Raw genomic sequence first — 16,562 nt, forward strand, 5'->3', positions numbered from 1 at the left:
GCAGACTGGAAGCTGTTGTTTTTAGTCCAAAGTGAAATGGTACCTAAATCTTTTGTTATTTTATATCTTGCCGATCAATTTTATTTTATACAATATTATTAACCTTTGACGACGTCAATTGAATTTTTTGTAACTTAACATTTATGTACTCGTAGAATCATGATGCATGAATAAATAATCTAAACTAAAGACCTCCCTCAGGCTTAGCGAATATCACAAAAAAAATGCCAAATTGATTCAGCTACTATCGACCTTTGAGCTTACCAACACATTTAATCATTGATATTCAGAGATAGATGTCCAGCAGTGGACGTCTTTCGGCTGACATGATGATGAGTCAGAGATAGATATAGTTATATACGTTCAAAACCAAAACACACACGAAAACATGCAGCCGGATACTTTCATTTTATTTTTACTAAAATATAAATATCTAATAGCGGGCCAATGTCCTCTCGATCCAAAACCCTAAATTACAGATTCCGCCAAATGTTCACGATATTCATAAAATCCGGTCTTGACTCTGAAAGGCCTTGAGCTATAAATATATGAGCCAATAAAATCAGTTTATTACATTCGTGTAATATACATTGCGGGGTAAGAATCTGGCGGGTAACAAGTGGCCGATCAAAATCGGCAACGGAGTTGTAGCTGCTCGGATTTTCTTTACAATGTAAACTCGGATTGGCTGATTGATGTTGTGTACAATTCATGCGAACATGAGATTGTTGATAAAATGCTTGAAATGTTTTTGGGGAACGGAAAATTTTTGGGATTAAAAAGAAAGTTATTTTTAACCCCGACGCAAAAAGAGGGGTGTTATAAGTTTGACCGCTATGTGTGTCTGTCTGTGGCACCGTAGCTCTTAAACGGGTGGACCGATATGAATGCGGTTTTTTTTATTTGAAAGCAGGTTTTCCAGCGATGGATCTTAGACATGTTTTATCAAAATCGGTTCGGCCGTTTCAAGATCATCAGCTCTTTTGTTCGCGGCGGTAGGAATCTTATAATTAATTTAGTTTCGTCACTGTGTTTTAAGAATCGGCGATTGAAAATGAGAGCAACAATTATTTTTGACCCCGACGCATAACCTAACCTTTAGAAACAACAACAACAATCTACATAATTTGAATTTGAATTAAACAATATAAAAGAAAATTAAAATATAATATGTCAAAATTTAAAAACAATTACAAAAAAACAATATTTACTTATAATACCAACTAAGACCTAAACACCAAAGCTATACCTATAAACTAAAAACCACCATTCCGCGTCGTACCCGGCTCAAAGGTCCCCATAATTCCAGCAGCATGTCACCGCTGAATGGCCAGCACTAGCTGCTGATCCAGGTACGACCCGTAGCGGGGGTCGCAACCCCTGTCCCGCAGCCTACGGCCAACTCCCACATCAAAGATTTGGCTAAATTCGCTATTGCATATTTATAATAATAATTATTATTATTGAGTCGAAATATACTTAGCTAAGTTGAAAACCCCCCAAACATTGTCATTTCAAAGTTCATTATATCAAAAATGGCTGAAAAATATATACCTAAAGGCATTGTTCATACCTAACATCAAAGTAAGACACAAAACAGAAATGTCTATTTAGCAGCCTGACATTCTAAGACTACGACATGAATTATTCAATAAGGAATTCCTTCGCGAGATAGTGTGGAAGGCGTTATCTCGAGTCTCGCTAACCTAACACGTTGGAAATGAGCCAACTCACCAACTGCATCCGCTATTTGCATAAGGTGCAAGTGCTCAGCAAACGGTTTGACCTCTTCGATCATGGGTTAAATTCATTCAAGTAAGATTACATCTCCATCCTCCATTGCTGTTATTTCCGCCAAACCGCCAATGTTGAGGTGCATTAAATCAGGTGTTACTTTGCGAGATCCTTAAATGAACCACACGCTGCTTACTGAACTGCACGAACCTATAAAGTAATTTAATGTGTGTGTGTGTGAAGTTCGCAATTTGCGCTTGACCCACGTGGGAACTACTGCCGAAGCCCTCTCACTCTTGTTCTTGCCCAGCAGTGGGACGTATATATACACTGGGATAATGTGTAAAAAATGAACATGCCATGAGAGGCTCTGCTAGTTAGACCATAGTAAAATACCATGGTAAAAGACTGTCACTTTTTTAACCGAAAATTATTTCTTTTTAGATCCGAGATCACCCAGATAATCTCAGCTTCGGTCTGCAACGTGCACTGGCCAGGGTATGAGCAGTGCGCCCACGTGAAGGTGTCAGTTCCGCTGGTCTACGAGGATGGTGAAGAGGATGAGGGGAGACTGAACGAGGAGGACCTTCAGACCATGTGGAAGACCTATGTAGACCAGGATCCTTTCGCGGCAAGGCTGAGGCAGATGGGGATTGAGGTGAGGGTTTGACCTAGAAACTAAATCTTATGATAATTGCAAGCTATGTAGGTAGCTAGGGACTTAGAGGAAGAGCCAATGGCATAGCCTTGGTGAAAAGGAATAAGTAGTCTTCCAATCCAAGCAGCTCTAAGTTATGATTGGTTTTTTGGAGTCTTTTTGTATTTTTTATTTCAACTCCAAATTTGTTACTTTTACGGGTATCCCGTGAAACCATATCGGAAATACAAACTGAGACATGGATGCACAGAAAAACCAGAAAAGAGACCAGCGCTGGGAATCTAAGCTCTAGCTCTAGCTCTAAGTTACGTTTCAACCAGAGTTGTACGAGGATGTGTTGCTAGGAATGTGTTGGTCCTGAACCAATAGATCCTCGCACAGCACATTCCTGGTGGGAACAGATGAGGGGAACGAGGCGAGGTAAATGAAGCGTTTTTATTGCTTCATGACAAACACATTCCTCGCCACACATTCTCTCACATCTCTGGTGGCAACGGAACCTTATACCACATTCTGTCCACATCAAAAGTTTTGTTTGTGGCATAGGGTGGCAGACAATAGATAGGCAATGTAAGTCATCTTAGAGCGCATGAGTGCCAATCGAATAGTTAGGGAGTCGAAGTGGTCGCCATGGCAGAAATCGGCTGGATCATCATCAATTTTGTGTTCATTGGTGATCTCTGCATTCCAGGAGTTCGCAGTACCGAACGACGGCGGCGTGTTGACGGTGTGGCTGGTGGTGGCCCTCGGGGTCCTGGTCTCTGCCGCTATGCTGGCCTTCGCGCTGTGGCGGTACAGCTGCTTCGACAATTACTCCAGGTAATAAGCAAAATTCTATATTCATATAAAAATTAGGCTATAAGTACTTATTTAACGCCTTTTAAATAATTAAATTAAACCTATGTACAGTGGAACCATTTGATTCCGGACCGACCATAGAATACATTCTCACAAGAAGCACAATTAATTCCCTTATCAAGCAATACAATGTCACTTTGACTTTTTCTATGAAAAGATTCCACAGTGGGTCAAGATTCAATGTTTTTGATAGTACCTTCATAAAAAAAAACTAAAATTAAAATTACTAAAAGTATTTCAAAGGGGGGTCCCCTAGAGAAGGTCTCCAAGATTCTGGCTAACTATAAGCTCTTTAATGTTTCTTTGAAAACTTCAAGGCGCTAGGACCCCACGGACCAAGGGTTTAGAATAGAATAATAGAATAGAATAGAAGACATTTATTTACATTCAAGTAAAAGCGATAAAATATGGCATGCCACTTGGATCTCTAGGAATAAGCAAAGATACTTTTCATTCCGATATTCCCACGGAAGAAACTTACGAAGTCTGCAAAATTAGTCATTGAATAAAACCAATAACTGTCATACCGGAAACGTGATGCATTTTTTCATTTGATGATACAGCTTAAAACTATTGCCGACTTTAAGGAAAACAATTTGAAAGAAATTTTGTTTAATCACTCAGCAAAACAATTGAAGAAACGAAGTAATACGATCTCTTTAAACACAATTTCAATTCAAATTTATAAAAATGTGGCTCCATCAGCTTTTTGGTGACTTGTCTGCCAATATTGAGGTTGGCTAAGATATTTAATTATTTATTGATATCGATGACTGCAGACATTCGCGTTATAAGTAGACAAATACCAGCTACAATACAACAACGATACAACAACAAAAGTACACAAGCATAATAAATTGTGCAAGTGGTTAAAAATGTCAATGAATCAAATCGAAATGTCGAAATTATTAGAAGTTTGATGAAGAATACGACGAATCAGGAATGCAATGAAACAGGGATCAGATACGACGAATCAGGAACAATTTCCGTTGATTAGCACTCATAGTGCAAGCTTTGCTTCAAAGTCAAAGTCAAAATTTGGGGCTAGGTCAATGAGGGCTAAAACTCAGGTGAAATATCGCTAGATGGCGTTAATATCGTGAGGTTTTTTGAGTTACGGTTTTGCTTGCAATGAGGGCTATCGCGTATGAATTCGCCGCTAGTGGCGCTAGTGTAGCGTGAGGTCTCCGAAATGTCAAATCTCATAGTTTTTGGGTGAGCGCTACGGGGAGCTGAGCTACACGGGTTTATTTATAATTAGAATAATTTTGTGAATATTTTGCATTACCTGAAATTAAGGAAATTATGCGTTACGGGGATGAATGTCTGTGTTTTGAGACAGTTTTGTCTTTCGGAAACTTTTGTCCTCCTTTTTTTCCGAACAAAACGGGACTATGCAAGACTGTGGTTGCTCGATATTTTTATGGTACGGTTTTAAGGTATATTAAATATGATTTTAATCTAAACTCTGTTTTCACGGCCGTAATAACAGACTTTGAAAGCCACATTTAAAAACCTCACGCAACAGTGGCGCCAACTATAGAAAGACAAAAAAAGATAGCCCTCATTGGCCGATAACTAAATGAGCCAATTACAAGCAAGACCGTAACGTCAAAAAAACCTCACGAGACTAACGACATCTAGCGATTTTTCGCCTGTCTTGTCCCAAGATAATTAACAACCAAATATTGTTGTCTCTTTGACGTTGTTAGATACGGTTTGACTGTAGGTACTTTATTACTCGTTTTTCTGCCTTTCATACCAAAATGAAATTAATGATTAAGTATATACAATAATTGCAAAAACATCACGAGTATTTTATGTTAATTAAAATTTCCATTGTAGAGTAAGATAATGAACAAAAAAAATTGCAGAACAAAGAGATATGACTGTATTTCCACTGCCATATCACGCTGTATAAATTGATAATGAAGCGGTAGATTAGACGTGGTAGGTAAAATTGTCATTATAGCAATTTATTTTAATTGGATAAAATGCAGTAGGTAATAAAATGGGTTGATGTTCGTAACTAATTCTTACCTAACTTGAACGTCACTTTCTGTGTTTAGTGGTTAGGTTAGTGGTGTCTCTTCTTACGTTTTTCATCATCATCAAAGTCAAAGTCAAAGTCAAAATATCTTTATTCAATTTAGGCTATAACAATCACTTATGAATGTCAAAAAAAAATCTAACACCGGTTCGGAAAAACCTCTGTTGAGAAGAATCCGGCAAGAAACTCAAGGATAAAAAGTAGCCTTTGTCACTCTCGGGCCCATAAACTATCTCTATGCCAAAAATCACGTCGATCCGTAGCTCCGTTACGGCGTGAAAGACGGACAAACATACACACAAACACACACACTTTCGCGTTTATAATATTATAGTATGGATTTGTCAATAAAAATTACAGCATTACAGTTAAAACACTAATGCCCTGTAAAATTCAAATTATACAAAAAAATAATAGGTACACAAAAAATATATAAAATACATATCGAAAATACAATCTGAAATATAGATGCATAGAAAAACCAGAAAAATAAAACCAGCGCTGGGAATTGAACCCAGGTCCTCGGCATTCCATGTCACGTGCTATACCGCTACACCACCACTGGACAAAAAAGTAAAAGTAACAAAAAATTTGGAATTGAAATATAAAAATTTAAATATAAAATACACAAAAGTGACATTTAAAAAAACGAATTAGGGATATTTGGAAGTCGTGTTATACTTTCTTAAAAGGCCGGCAACGGACCAATGACTCTCCTTGAGTAGTTGGTACTCATGATCATTTCTCTCTCTCATAATAAAAAAAATATCTCAACAATTCCCTGTTTCGTTTCCAGGATGCCTGCCTTCAGCGACGTGGACAGCATCAACGAGAAGCGCGGTCTGGACCTGTACCCCACCCCCCACCAGACGCTGCCCCCCCTGTACTCCGAGAGCGAGTACAAGTGGGACCAACAAGACGACTCCGCCAGAGGTTACTATTACATTTCATACATTTTAGATTTGCGTGTACACACAAAGCTACAGATGTGGTACACAATGAACATGAAACTACTTTAACCGGCTAGCCGGTCGGAGAAATAAAAACCTTCCAAGAGCGTGTCGGACACGCCCGAAATAGGGTTCCGCAGCTATTACGAAAAAATAAGTTTTTTTTTCTAAGAATTTCGTATTTTATACGGAATCATCCAAGTTTAGGTGTATTTTATACCTTAGGCTGCCATTTACTCTTAAACTACTAATAATTCTCAAACTTAGCCGTTATAGTTTTAAATTTTTCAACCCACCGGTTTAGATTTTAGAGGGGGGGGGGGACGCTCGATTTTAATGAAAATTTGCACTTTATAGTTGAATATTTCGCAAGCAAATCACTGAATCGAAAAATCGTCTTAGCAAACCCCTAATGGTTTTAAAAGACCTATCCAACGGTACCCCACACTATAGGGTTGGATGAGAACAAAAAAATCACCCCCACTTTACGTCTATGGGAGGTACCCTAAAAAATTTTTTTTTGAATTTTGTATTTTACCATTTTATCGGCATAGTTTACATATATATCCGAGCAAAATTACAGCTTTCTAGCATTGATAGTCCCTGAGCAAAGCCGCGGACGGACGGACCGACAGACAGACAGACAGACAGACATACAGACAGACATGTCGAAACTATAAGGGTTCCGTTTTTGCCATTTTGGCTCCGGAACCCTAAAAAGGCGTGTGCGGTTACAAGCAGGTGGTAGGACCTTGTGCAAGGTCCGCCCGGATTGCTACCACCATCTTGCTCGCTAATCCTGCCGTGAAGCCGTGAAATGTGATGCCGTCTATTCGAACAAAACAGAGAGAGAGAGAGAGAGAGAGAGAGAGAGAGAGAGAGAGAGACATTTATTTACACATATTCGATACACATAATACATTAGATGGAAAAAAATAAAATAACATCGAATAGTATAAAGTGGACCCCACTCAGCATAATGTTACGGCAAGCCGCAACGCTGTTTTTCAGTGGGACCCATTTAAAAACTAAAACATATAAAAACATACAACACACTATGACGACACGAACGCCAGCGGAAGGAAGTTCGCAAAGAAACTTTCTATCCGGAAATAATGGCAACACTCGATCAGTTTAACCATTTTTAATCTGTCATCTCCCAGGATAACAGGATCAAAGGAATTTCGGCACAAATTTGTGCCTCTGGGAGAGGACAGGTTAATAGATAAATAAATGTGGTTCTAATTTGGACGATCATGCCATTACCTGCAGTATAGAAAAAATACAGACAGCAAAAAAGCTTGTATTACCTTTTTTTACTTTTTTTTCTATGTGTCCTTGTTATAGTAGAAATTGAAAAAGGATGCTTGCTGCCTCCTTCTAGAACGATTTTCTTAGCGTAGGACTTATGGCTCATTTCTTCTTCCAGTGGACATGGGAGGCTACGCCAACCGCAGCTACACACGCACTGATATCTACGAGCTTGACTCCGATGAGGACATCGTGGTGCCGCGCGACAGGTAACCTTGTGCCGTCCGCTTACAGCGCATGTTTGCTTGGCAAAGAAATTTAGGAACTTGTAGTGACTGAAATAACCTAACTAACCAAAAGTTGGAAAACCCCCGACTTTGTCACTTTAAAGTTCAATATCTCAAAAACGGCTGAACCGATTTTGACGAAACATATATCTAAGAACCATCGCTAGAAAACCTGCTTTTAAATAAAAAAAACAGCTTTCAAATCGGTCCACCCGTTCAAGAGCTACGGTGCCACAGACAGACAGACGCACATAGCGGTCAAACTTGTAACACCCCTCTTTTTGCGTCGGGGGTTAAAAAGTAACTAACTTATAACTTAATGAGATCTTTCAGTGAAACTAGGTTTAGATAACTCTTGGCTTCTGACTAACAGTTTTTTTATTTATTTATGCATTGTTCATTTTTATTTTTACTCAATTAAAAATCCTTTTCTTTAATAAATTAATTAGAAGAAATGCGCTACTAACCCTTAGCTAATTTTGTACGATACCACAGAAGTTTGTAGATTTCATCGAAGTAAAATTAATAATTCATAAAAATGCTTTGATTAATTTATTTTCGCATTATTTTCTGTTTTCGCTTTAAGTATGATTAATTCCAGGTACACCACTGACGTGTAGCCGAATAACAGCTAATACTAATGCTTGCATAATAATTGGTACGCTTTACTTATAATTTATATACCTATTCCTTTCTTCTCACTGTGCATAAATTACTGTTCGCCTATCTTTAAGTTTTCCTTTCCTGTTTAGGTTAGCTTGAAAAGATCCCTTTTAGGGATAAGTTCGCCTTTGTACTCTTTTGTTTTGTTGTTTTATTTTTGTATTATTTTTGTGTTTTATGTACAATAAAGTATTTACATACATACATACATTTATTTATCATCATTATCTTTTTTTTATTATCATTCCATGGCTTTCCACTAGCAGTTGCCTGCGATTCTGTCCGCGTAAAACTCGTTTATCGCTATCCCGCAGGAACTACGCAATTTTCCGGGATAAAAACTATCCTATGTCCTTCCCCGGGACTCAAACTATCTGTATACCGAATTTCATCTAAATCGGTTTAGCGTTTTAGACGTAGAAAGGTAACAAGCAAACAGACAGACTTGCAAACTTTCCCATTTGTAATATTAGCGGGATGCAAATGGCGTGTTTTGAACGCGCCGTCGACGTGCGTTTATATTAGACATGGGTAAACTCGACTCCGACAAGGGATCTGATCCATATCGAAAATACAAACTGAAACATAGAGGCACAGAAAAACCAAAAAAAGAGACCAGCGCTGGGAATCGAGCCCAGGTCCTGCAGGGCTACTATGAAACTCGAAACTCGAAGTTCGTGTCGTGCGGTCCCTCTGACACTTATACTATTTAATACGAGAGCGAGAGGGACGGTACGATACGAACTTCGAGTTTCGTAGTAGCCCAGCAGAGCATTCCGTGCTGCGTGCTATACCTCTACACCGCCACTGGACAGAGTAGAGACACAAATTTTTCCTATGCACCACATATCTTAGCTAGTTTGTTTTCTTATTTAGTCACTTAAGCAGCGACACTAAATCCAGCTCGTATCGGTACCGACTCCGCTTATAGATTCCGACTTCTTTATTGGCTCCGGTTCTTTCGAGCGATTATTATTTTGTCCATGGCCGATCCGGCTCGGTACCGAGGTACTAAAGTACCGAATCGTCCTAATGACTTTTGAATCTGTGAGTCACTTCGCATATACTTAATGCTGGCGAACCGGCTCCGAGGAGCGCCTCTGAAATTGGTATCATGCTATCCCTTTTCCTCTCGTAATAAAATAAATTAGCGTGAGCAGGACGGAACTTATCCGATCCGATCCGACGTGATTGAACGAAAGTGAAGTGAGTGCTGCAGGGCTACTACGAAACTCGAAACTCTAAGTTCGTGTCGTGCGGTCCCTCTGACACTTATACTATTTAATACGAGAGCGAGAGGGACCGCACGACACGAACTTCGAGTTTCGTAGTAGCCCTGCTGAATCGCCGATCGCGAGTCGATCCAATAGGTTGGTCGGAGTTAGTAACTCCTCGGAGTCGATATGATTTGAAAGGAGTCGATAAGGGATTCGGATTTTTCGGATCCGCTTAAGGATCTGACTGTTTGGAATCTTCAGATCCTGATTTACCTGTCTAGTTTATATCGATACAAACGCTATACACACACTTTATATTAGAGCTGTCAACTATCCTATTTTCCCATAACAAATCCTGCTTTTTGAAGTATTCTGGCGCATCCTGAGGCCTCATTGTGTAACACACTCAAATTTATAATCGCTTGCACCACGCCTTTCTGTCAAACGATGAAGGGAAGGTTAGAAAGAGATAGTGAACATGATAGTAAGCGCCCACGCGTTATACAATACGGCCTCTGGATAATTCACGCGCCCCTTTTGCATCTTGAAATGAGGGTTTCTATTTGACAACTTTGAAATTTGTGTCACATTCGTGATTGGTTAAACACTATAAAGTTAAAAAGGCACTATACTAACGCCACCTAGTGCTATTTCGCAGTCAAAAAACTCTCATTGGAGCCTCATCCCACACTGCTTTTGCTTAAAATAGTAAAATATTGCACGCGTCCCGGATCAACGAAGACCCGGGTTCGATCCTGGTCCAAGTATTTTTTTACCTAATATTTTAATGTGTTAATATTTGCTTATTAATTTTCCAGAACTGCTGGCATCCAGCCTCGGGATATTTACAGCGTATAAAAGTCCCAAAGGTTATATAGTTAGTTCATGAGATTAGGGAGTTAATTGTGATTTTAAACGTATTTCCTATACAAATGAAGCCAAAATTAACATATTTTACGCCAAAAATAATTTAAACAAACTGTACACTTTTATCTGGTCACATTTGTATCAGAAATAGCCATAGAGATATTAATATATAAAATATATTAATGGTTATATACCTACTTCATTACAGTAAATATATAGGAAATAGATATAAGTGACCCGACGTTGTGATTTTTTTGTCCATTCTGTTGTAATGTTTTTATATTTTTTTCTTTTCTTTGAATAAATTTTGATTTTTTAATTGTTTTTTTTTTATCCTCTACACTTAACAGGGATGCAAGTTTTAAAGGTTTACTTTCGAGGTTGTGCACAGAGTGTATTATAGGTTGTGAAAAATGTATCACATTTTTAAACTATCTATTTGAGTGTATTTTAAACCACTTTACACAATTAAATTATACTTGCAATTATTCTATCTCGATGTCTATTTGTATTTGTACAGCGAAGCAAAAACTCTCACAATGTACTCAAGCCCACACACGCAAAAAGTTATGTCCGAAATAGTGAAAAAAAAGCAATATTTTCCGAATTTTTGATTTTGGCGCTCGATATTTTGGAAACGAAGAAGATATCAAACATTTGAGGAAAATTCCTCTGGAAGATTTAGTCGACTACAATTTGAGCCTAAAACAAAGACGATAGTAGTAGATTCATTTCCAATATTGTGTTTGATAGTCGTGTGAGACATGAAATCTGTGATTTTTTTTAACCAACTATATTTTAGATTGTTTAATAAGTGCATAAAACATGCCGTTTTACTCACTTTTACATTAGTTGAGGGTAAAATGGGTTTTATGAACAAGTTACAGCTTAACTCTTCTTTTCTTTTATTTTTCATGCATTGTAATTTCTATAAGAAATTATTAAAATTGTCTAGTTTTCAAGCAAAAAATTGAAACTTTATTTTACAAACTTTTGTTAGTCATGGCTGTTGGCGCCTGATTGCCTTGGTCTTAGACGAAGATGTTACTTTATGCACTAGAGAATAAAAATCATTTTATGTCGGCTAAATAAAAATCTATTTTACAGGGTAGGTATATCTAACTTCCTCTACCTATTTTTCATAGGTTACAAAATGTGTTGTGTACGGTAAGGGTCTACATTAGCTGACGCGGCTCAGGATGACTTCGTCCACAGTCCAATTTTGTCACCTTCTTATCTAAAATCGTCCTCATTCTCATATAAATATAATCTACTGTTCGGATTCTCCAACATTCCTTCATCGTCACTTTCCTATCTTGTCCGCTTTCTTACGTGGGCCACAGTACCAACTCTTCAACAGTGTTTTTTCGACTACAGTGCTAACACGTCAACATTCCAATTTAGACCACGGTGCCAACTCGTCAACATTATTGCATCGTTCATTATACAGACTAATATAAATGCTCTATAAATGATTACTCTGAAAAGGATTTTTTTTGCATATTACTCTCGGGATATTTTGCTATTTAAACGCTTAAATTGATCATCTCTGTGAGACAACATCTGGTAAACGTGGACGAGTTGGCACTGTGGTCGAAATAGGAATGTAGACAAAATGGGATATGGACGATATCAGAAAGTGGACGAGTTAGGAAGGTGACGGACGATTTAGGAATTGTAGGCTGACGGAATGGCGCTGTGGACGAAGTCATCCTGAGCCGCTGACACGGTTTGGACGGAGCGGGTGCACGCCATTGAAAAATACAATGAGCAGCGCATTGCACCTGCACCCGCGTCCGCAGGCGTGCGCCCGCGCAGTGCACCCGCGACAGCTAGCGTAGGCCCTAAGTGGTACAACGGACCGCAGCATTGACTATCAACAGTATTACTCAAAATTAATATAATTTATATGCCAAGTGGGTCGCCATAAGCATTTCAGTGAGCATAATATATGCGAGAAAACTGCAACTGGCATAAAGCAGCCAATCAGTGTGCATGTGACACAATTTTCCTATCTTGACTGGATCTGTAAGATTTCACCCCAAGCCCTCTTATTATGAGAGGAAGCCTGAGCCAGAGGGGCATGTTTAGATTCGAAACATAATGACACTAGCTAACATTTATTTCACACTACATTTATCTATCTCAGTAGTACATATTTTCTGTAGTATGTAGTATCTAATAATTCTGGAATCTTCTAGACTCTTCTATATTACCATTTGCTACTATCTATTCTACCTAGATACTATTTCTATAGCTGTAGGCTAATCTCTGCCTAAATATTTGGCCAAATTAATTGCCATAGTGACTGATCTATTTATAGTTCGAAAATATCATCATTATCTTATATCATATTGATTTAAATTTCCATGCATTTTGTCCGATAGTTGAAAGATTTATTTTAAATTATTATTACGTCTAAATAACTAATGTAATGATTGATTTACAAATTCAAAAAGATTTATTCATCAAACAGCATAATTTATGCGGAATTTAGTAGATAAACAAAACAATACAAGCAATTTACCGCTTAGCGGATATGACAGCCTCATACCTCATGATAGGGGGAGGTAACAGATGTGACAATGAGGGCTATCGCGTATGAATTCGCCGCTAGAGGCGCTAGTGTAGCGTGAGGTCTCCGAAATGTCAAATCTCATAGTTTTTGGGTTAGCTACGCGGGTTTATTTATAATTACAATAATTTTGTGAATATTTTGCAATATCTGAAATTAATTATGGCAAATATGCGTTCCGGGGCAATGAATATCTGTGTTTTGAGACAGTTTTGTCTTTCGGAAACCTTTGTCCTCCCTTTTCTCTGAACAAAACGGGGACTATGGAACACTGTGGCATGCTCGATATTTTTATGGTACGGTTTTAAGGTGTATTAAATATGATTTTAATCTAAACTTTGTTTTCACGCCCGTAATAACAGACTTTGAAAGCCATACTTAAAAACCTCACGCAACAGTGCGCCATCTAGTGAGACAAAAAACGATAGCCCTCATTGCACTATAAACAAAGGTGGTCTGCAGGGCTACTACGAAATTCGAAAATCGAAGTTCGTGTCGTTCGGTCCCTCTGACACTTACACTATTTAATACGAGAGCGAGAGGGACGGTACGATATATACCAACATCGGTTTTTGAACTTCGGAGTAGATCCTCTGGTTGGATGGCGCCAGTATCATGCGGTTCATTTAACAAATTTGATATTTGCATCACATTTGTGATTGGTTAAATAATTAAATGAGCCAATGAGGGCTATCGTTTTTTGTCTCACTAGATGGCGCACTGTTGCGTGAGGTTTTTAAGTATGGCTTTCAAAGTCTGTTATTACGGGCGTGGAAACAAAGTTTAGATTAAAATCATATTTAATACACATTAAAACCGTACCATAAAAATATCGAGCATGCCAGTGTTGCATAGTCCCCGTTTTGTTCGGAAAAAAGGGAGGACAAAGGTTTCCGAAAGACAAAACTGTCTCAAAACACAGACATTCATTGCCCCGGAATGCATATTTGCCATAATTAATTTCAGATATTGCAAAATATTCACAAAATTATTCTAATTATAAATAAACCCGCGTAGCTCACCCAAAAACTATGAGATTTGACATTTCGGAGACCTCACGCTACACTAGCGCCTCTAGCGGCGAATTCATACGCGATAGCCCTCATTACACGCAAGATTGCGACTTTATACGGACCTCTCGATACTAATAGCGATGTCAAGGAACCCTCACTGGATATTGGCAGCGCCAGCGCCTCTAGCGGCGAGCGGTAACAACTATTCGCATAGTATTTGGATTGGAACCCAAGCTACTTGTACTATTACTTGATCTTCATAAATTATCCAAACGCGTTTAGGATGTTTGTTGTAACTGAACCTCATACTCAGAGCCTTGTGCAGTGCAACAAACTTAGTTTGCACTTATTTACTTTGTACTTTTAGTTTGAAAAGGCTTGCAGCTGGGATTTGTAATTCGGCGAAATTTCTATCCAACTGGAATTATGCTAGATTAGTTCAAATTCACCTGGTTTTAAATGATAACAAAGCGGATAACTCACATCTGAAATCGATTTTAGCTCGACATGTTTCGGGCTAATCCGTAACCCTTCTTCTGGGAGCAACGCGACTCGGCGGCTGCTGTTACAAAACTAAACACTGACTATTATCTACGTTCAGTGGAAGTGTAGACTGCTTCCACCGTCATAAATAAAAAATAATAAAATCCTTGGACACAGTTTCGTTCTTTCCCACACAGGATGCAAGCAAGCTGCACACAAGCGTCAATTGATGATGTCGTGCGTATAACGTGCGGTCAACGTGGACAATAGGCCTAATACGAGTTTGTACCTTGCACTGCAGCAGAGCGAACTCCACATGGACTTAGTTCAACCATGTTTAACTTAATCAATCGCCTGCACGTAATTACTTCCACCGGAGTTGTACGGAGACGATCGTTGCAAATTAAACTGAGTCTCTACGGAGTCCACTCCGCCTGTGGTAAAAGGTATTCCTTCTCCGAGACGTTTGATCCAGTCAGCTCAAAAATGAGCTGGATTCAGCTGGGCTCTGGGCTGCTAGATTTCTGGTTCCAGCATTACAATTACTAGTTGCAAGCCTTGAACTAAGCGCTACCATTACCTCGGACACGTAGGTTTAAAAACAAATGCTAGAATGTAAATAGTGCCTAATGGTGGCAGAAGTTACCTAACATTAATTATAAATAATGTAAGCAATCATTAATATTTAGGTAGGTACATAGCCTTAATTATACTATGTATATGGAAAGGATATGTCGAATAAACTCGCAAAAATATGTATTAATTAAATAAAATTTATACCGGGTGTGGCCTGTAATATGAGCAAATAATTAAAACATAGATCATACTCGTCAAAATTAACAACATTAGTTCAGCGACTTTGAAAAATAATTAGTTTTTTTAATTTTAATTACACTAAAGTTTATTCGAAGAAGCAATGTAAAGCAAAATGGTTGATGTTTGTAGCGTGGCAGGCGACGTCAGCTGTATTCTGGGATGGCGTAGATTGATTGTAGTATTTAATTTGTATGAAAAAAGGAAAATCAAAAGACTCCATTATTTTTAAGAGTCGCTGAACTTAATGGTATTTAGTTTGACGAGTACTTATTTGCTCGTATCACAGGCCATACACCCGGCATATCTCCTATGTAATGTAGAGGATGCCTGTACCCAGCAGTGGGACGTATATAGGGTGAGATGATGATGATGATGATGATGTAATGTAGATAAGAATTGTCACCTTGTTACCTGACACTAAACCCAGATTATATAATGTATAAAGTACCATCGTAACTGCTGTTACTGTTAATTTATGCTTAAGGTATACATAGTATATGTAAAAATCACGTACCTAAGGGCCTAGTAGTAAACCACAAAACATCAAGACATGTTAGTTTGTTGAGGACTTCCCTAAGAGTGAAGAATGAATTGTTTTAAATACCCATCCAAACCAAGTATAGTGAACAACATTATGCGTATAAGACTCGAAACTCGACTCGAAACTCATATGAAAGAAAAGACGTGCGAAAGAGCATGCAATAACAAGTTTTTTCTGCAAGTGTAGGTAAATGAAAACATTCCTCATTGTCTACTTACGTGCTCAAAAATCGCGACTCCATTGACAGTCGCGTTAATTCATGTCACATATTTATGAGTACTTCGAAGACAACTCCAATGTTTTTATGACTGTACGTACTAGTTAAATCCAAAATACAAAATTTAGGTAAATCTAGCATAAGTCATCTTACATCGGATTAGCTTCAAATCATATTTTTCTATGACAGCAAACGTTTGCCAACGATATAATTTTTGATCGCTGACCATACAACTCCTATATTTACAAACATACCTTATATTAAATACTTAGCAGTTCCTGCCAAATAGTCCGTAAGTGTACAAATAACATTGTTATAGAACAAACTTTCCAAATGTTCGTCTGTCTCTTTGTGAATAGAATTCTCATTTAGATACATATAC

The 16,562-nt window shown here is 38.2% G+C and overlaps 1 protein-coding gene across 2 annotated transcripts in view; it reads left to right on the forward strand.

The window, feature by feature from the left end:
- The window catches only part of LOC141440467 (uncharacterized), a 33,243-nt gene extending 22,389 nt beyond the window's left edge, over nt 1–10,854 (forward strand). Inside the window, exons 5-10 of one of the 2 annotated variants that reach the window (XM_074104984.1) lie at nt 2,179–2,392; nt 3,084–3,211; nt 6,097–6,233; nt 7,680–7,770; nt 8,390–8,446; nt 10,487–10,854. In XM_074104984.1, the coding sequence (XP_073961085.1) occupies nt 2,179–2,392; nt 3,084–3,211; nt 6,097–6,233; nt 7,680–7,770; nt 8,390–8,408 (589 nt within the window). In that variant the 3' untranslated portion in view covers nt 8,409–8,446; nt 10,487–10,854. The remainder of the gene's footprint in view (nt 1–2,178; nt 2,393–3,083; nt 3,212–6,096; nt 6,234–7,679; nt 7,771–8,389; nt 8,447–10,486) is intronic. The other variant, XM_074104983.1, reaches the window with a different exon arrangement.
- The last annotated feature ends 5,708 nt before the right edge of the window (nt 10,855–16,562 follow it).

This window comes from Choristoneura fumiferana, chromosome 22, assembly GCF_025370935.1.
Source record: "Choristoneura fumiferana chromosome 22, NRCan_CFum_1, whole genome shotgun sequence".
NCBI lineage: Eukaryota > Metazoa > Arthropoda > Insecta > Lepidoptera > Tortricidae > Choristoneura > Choristoneura fumiferana.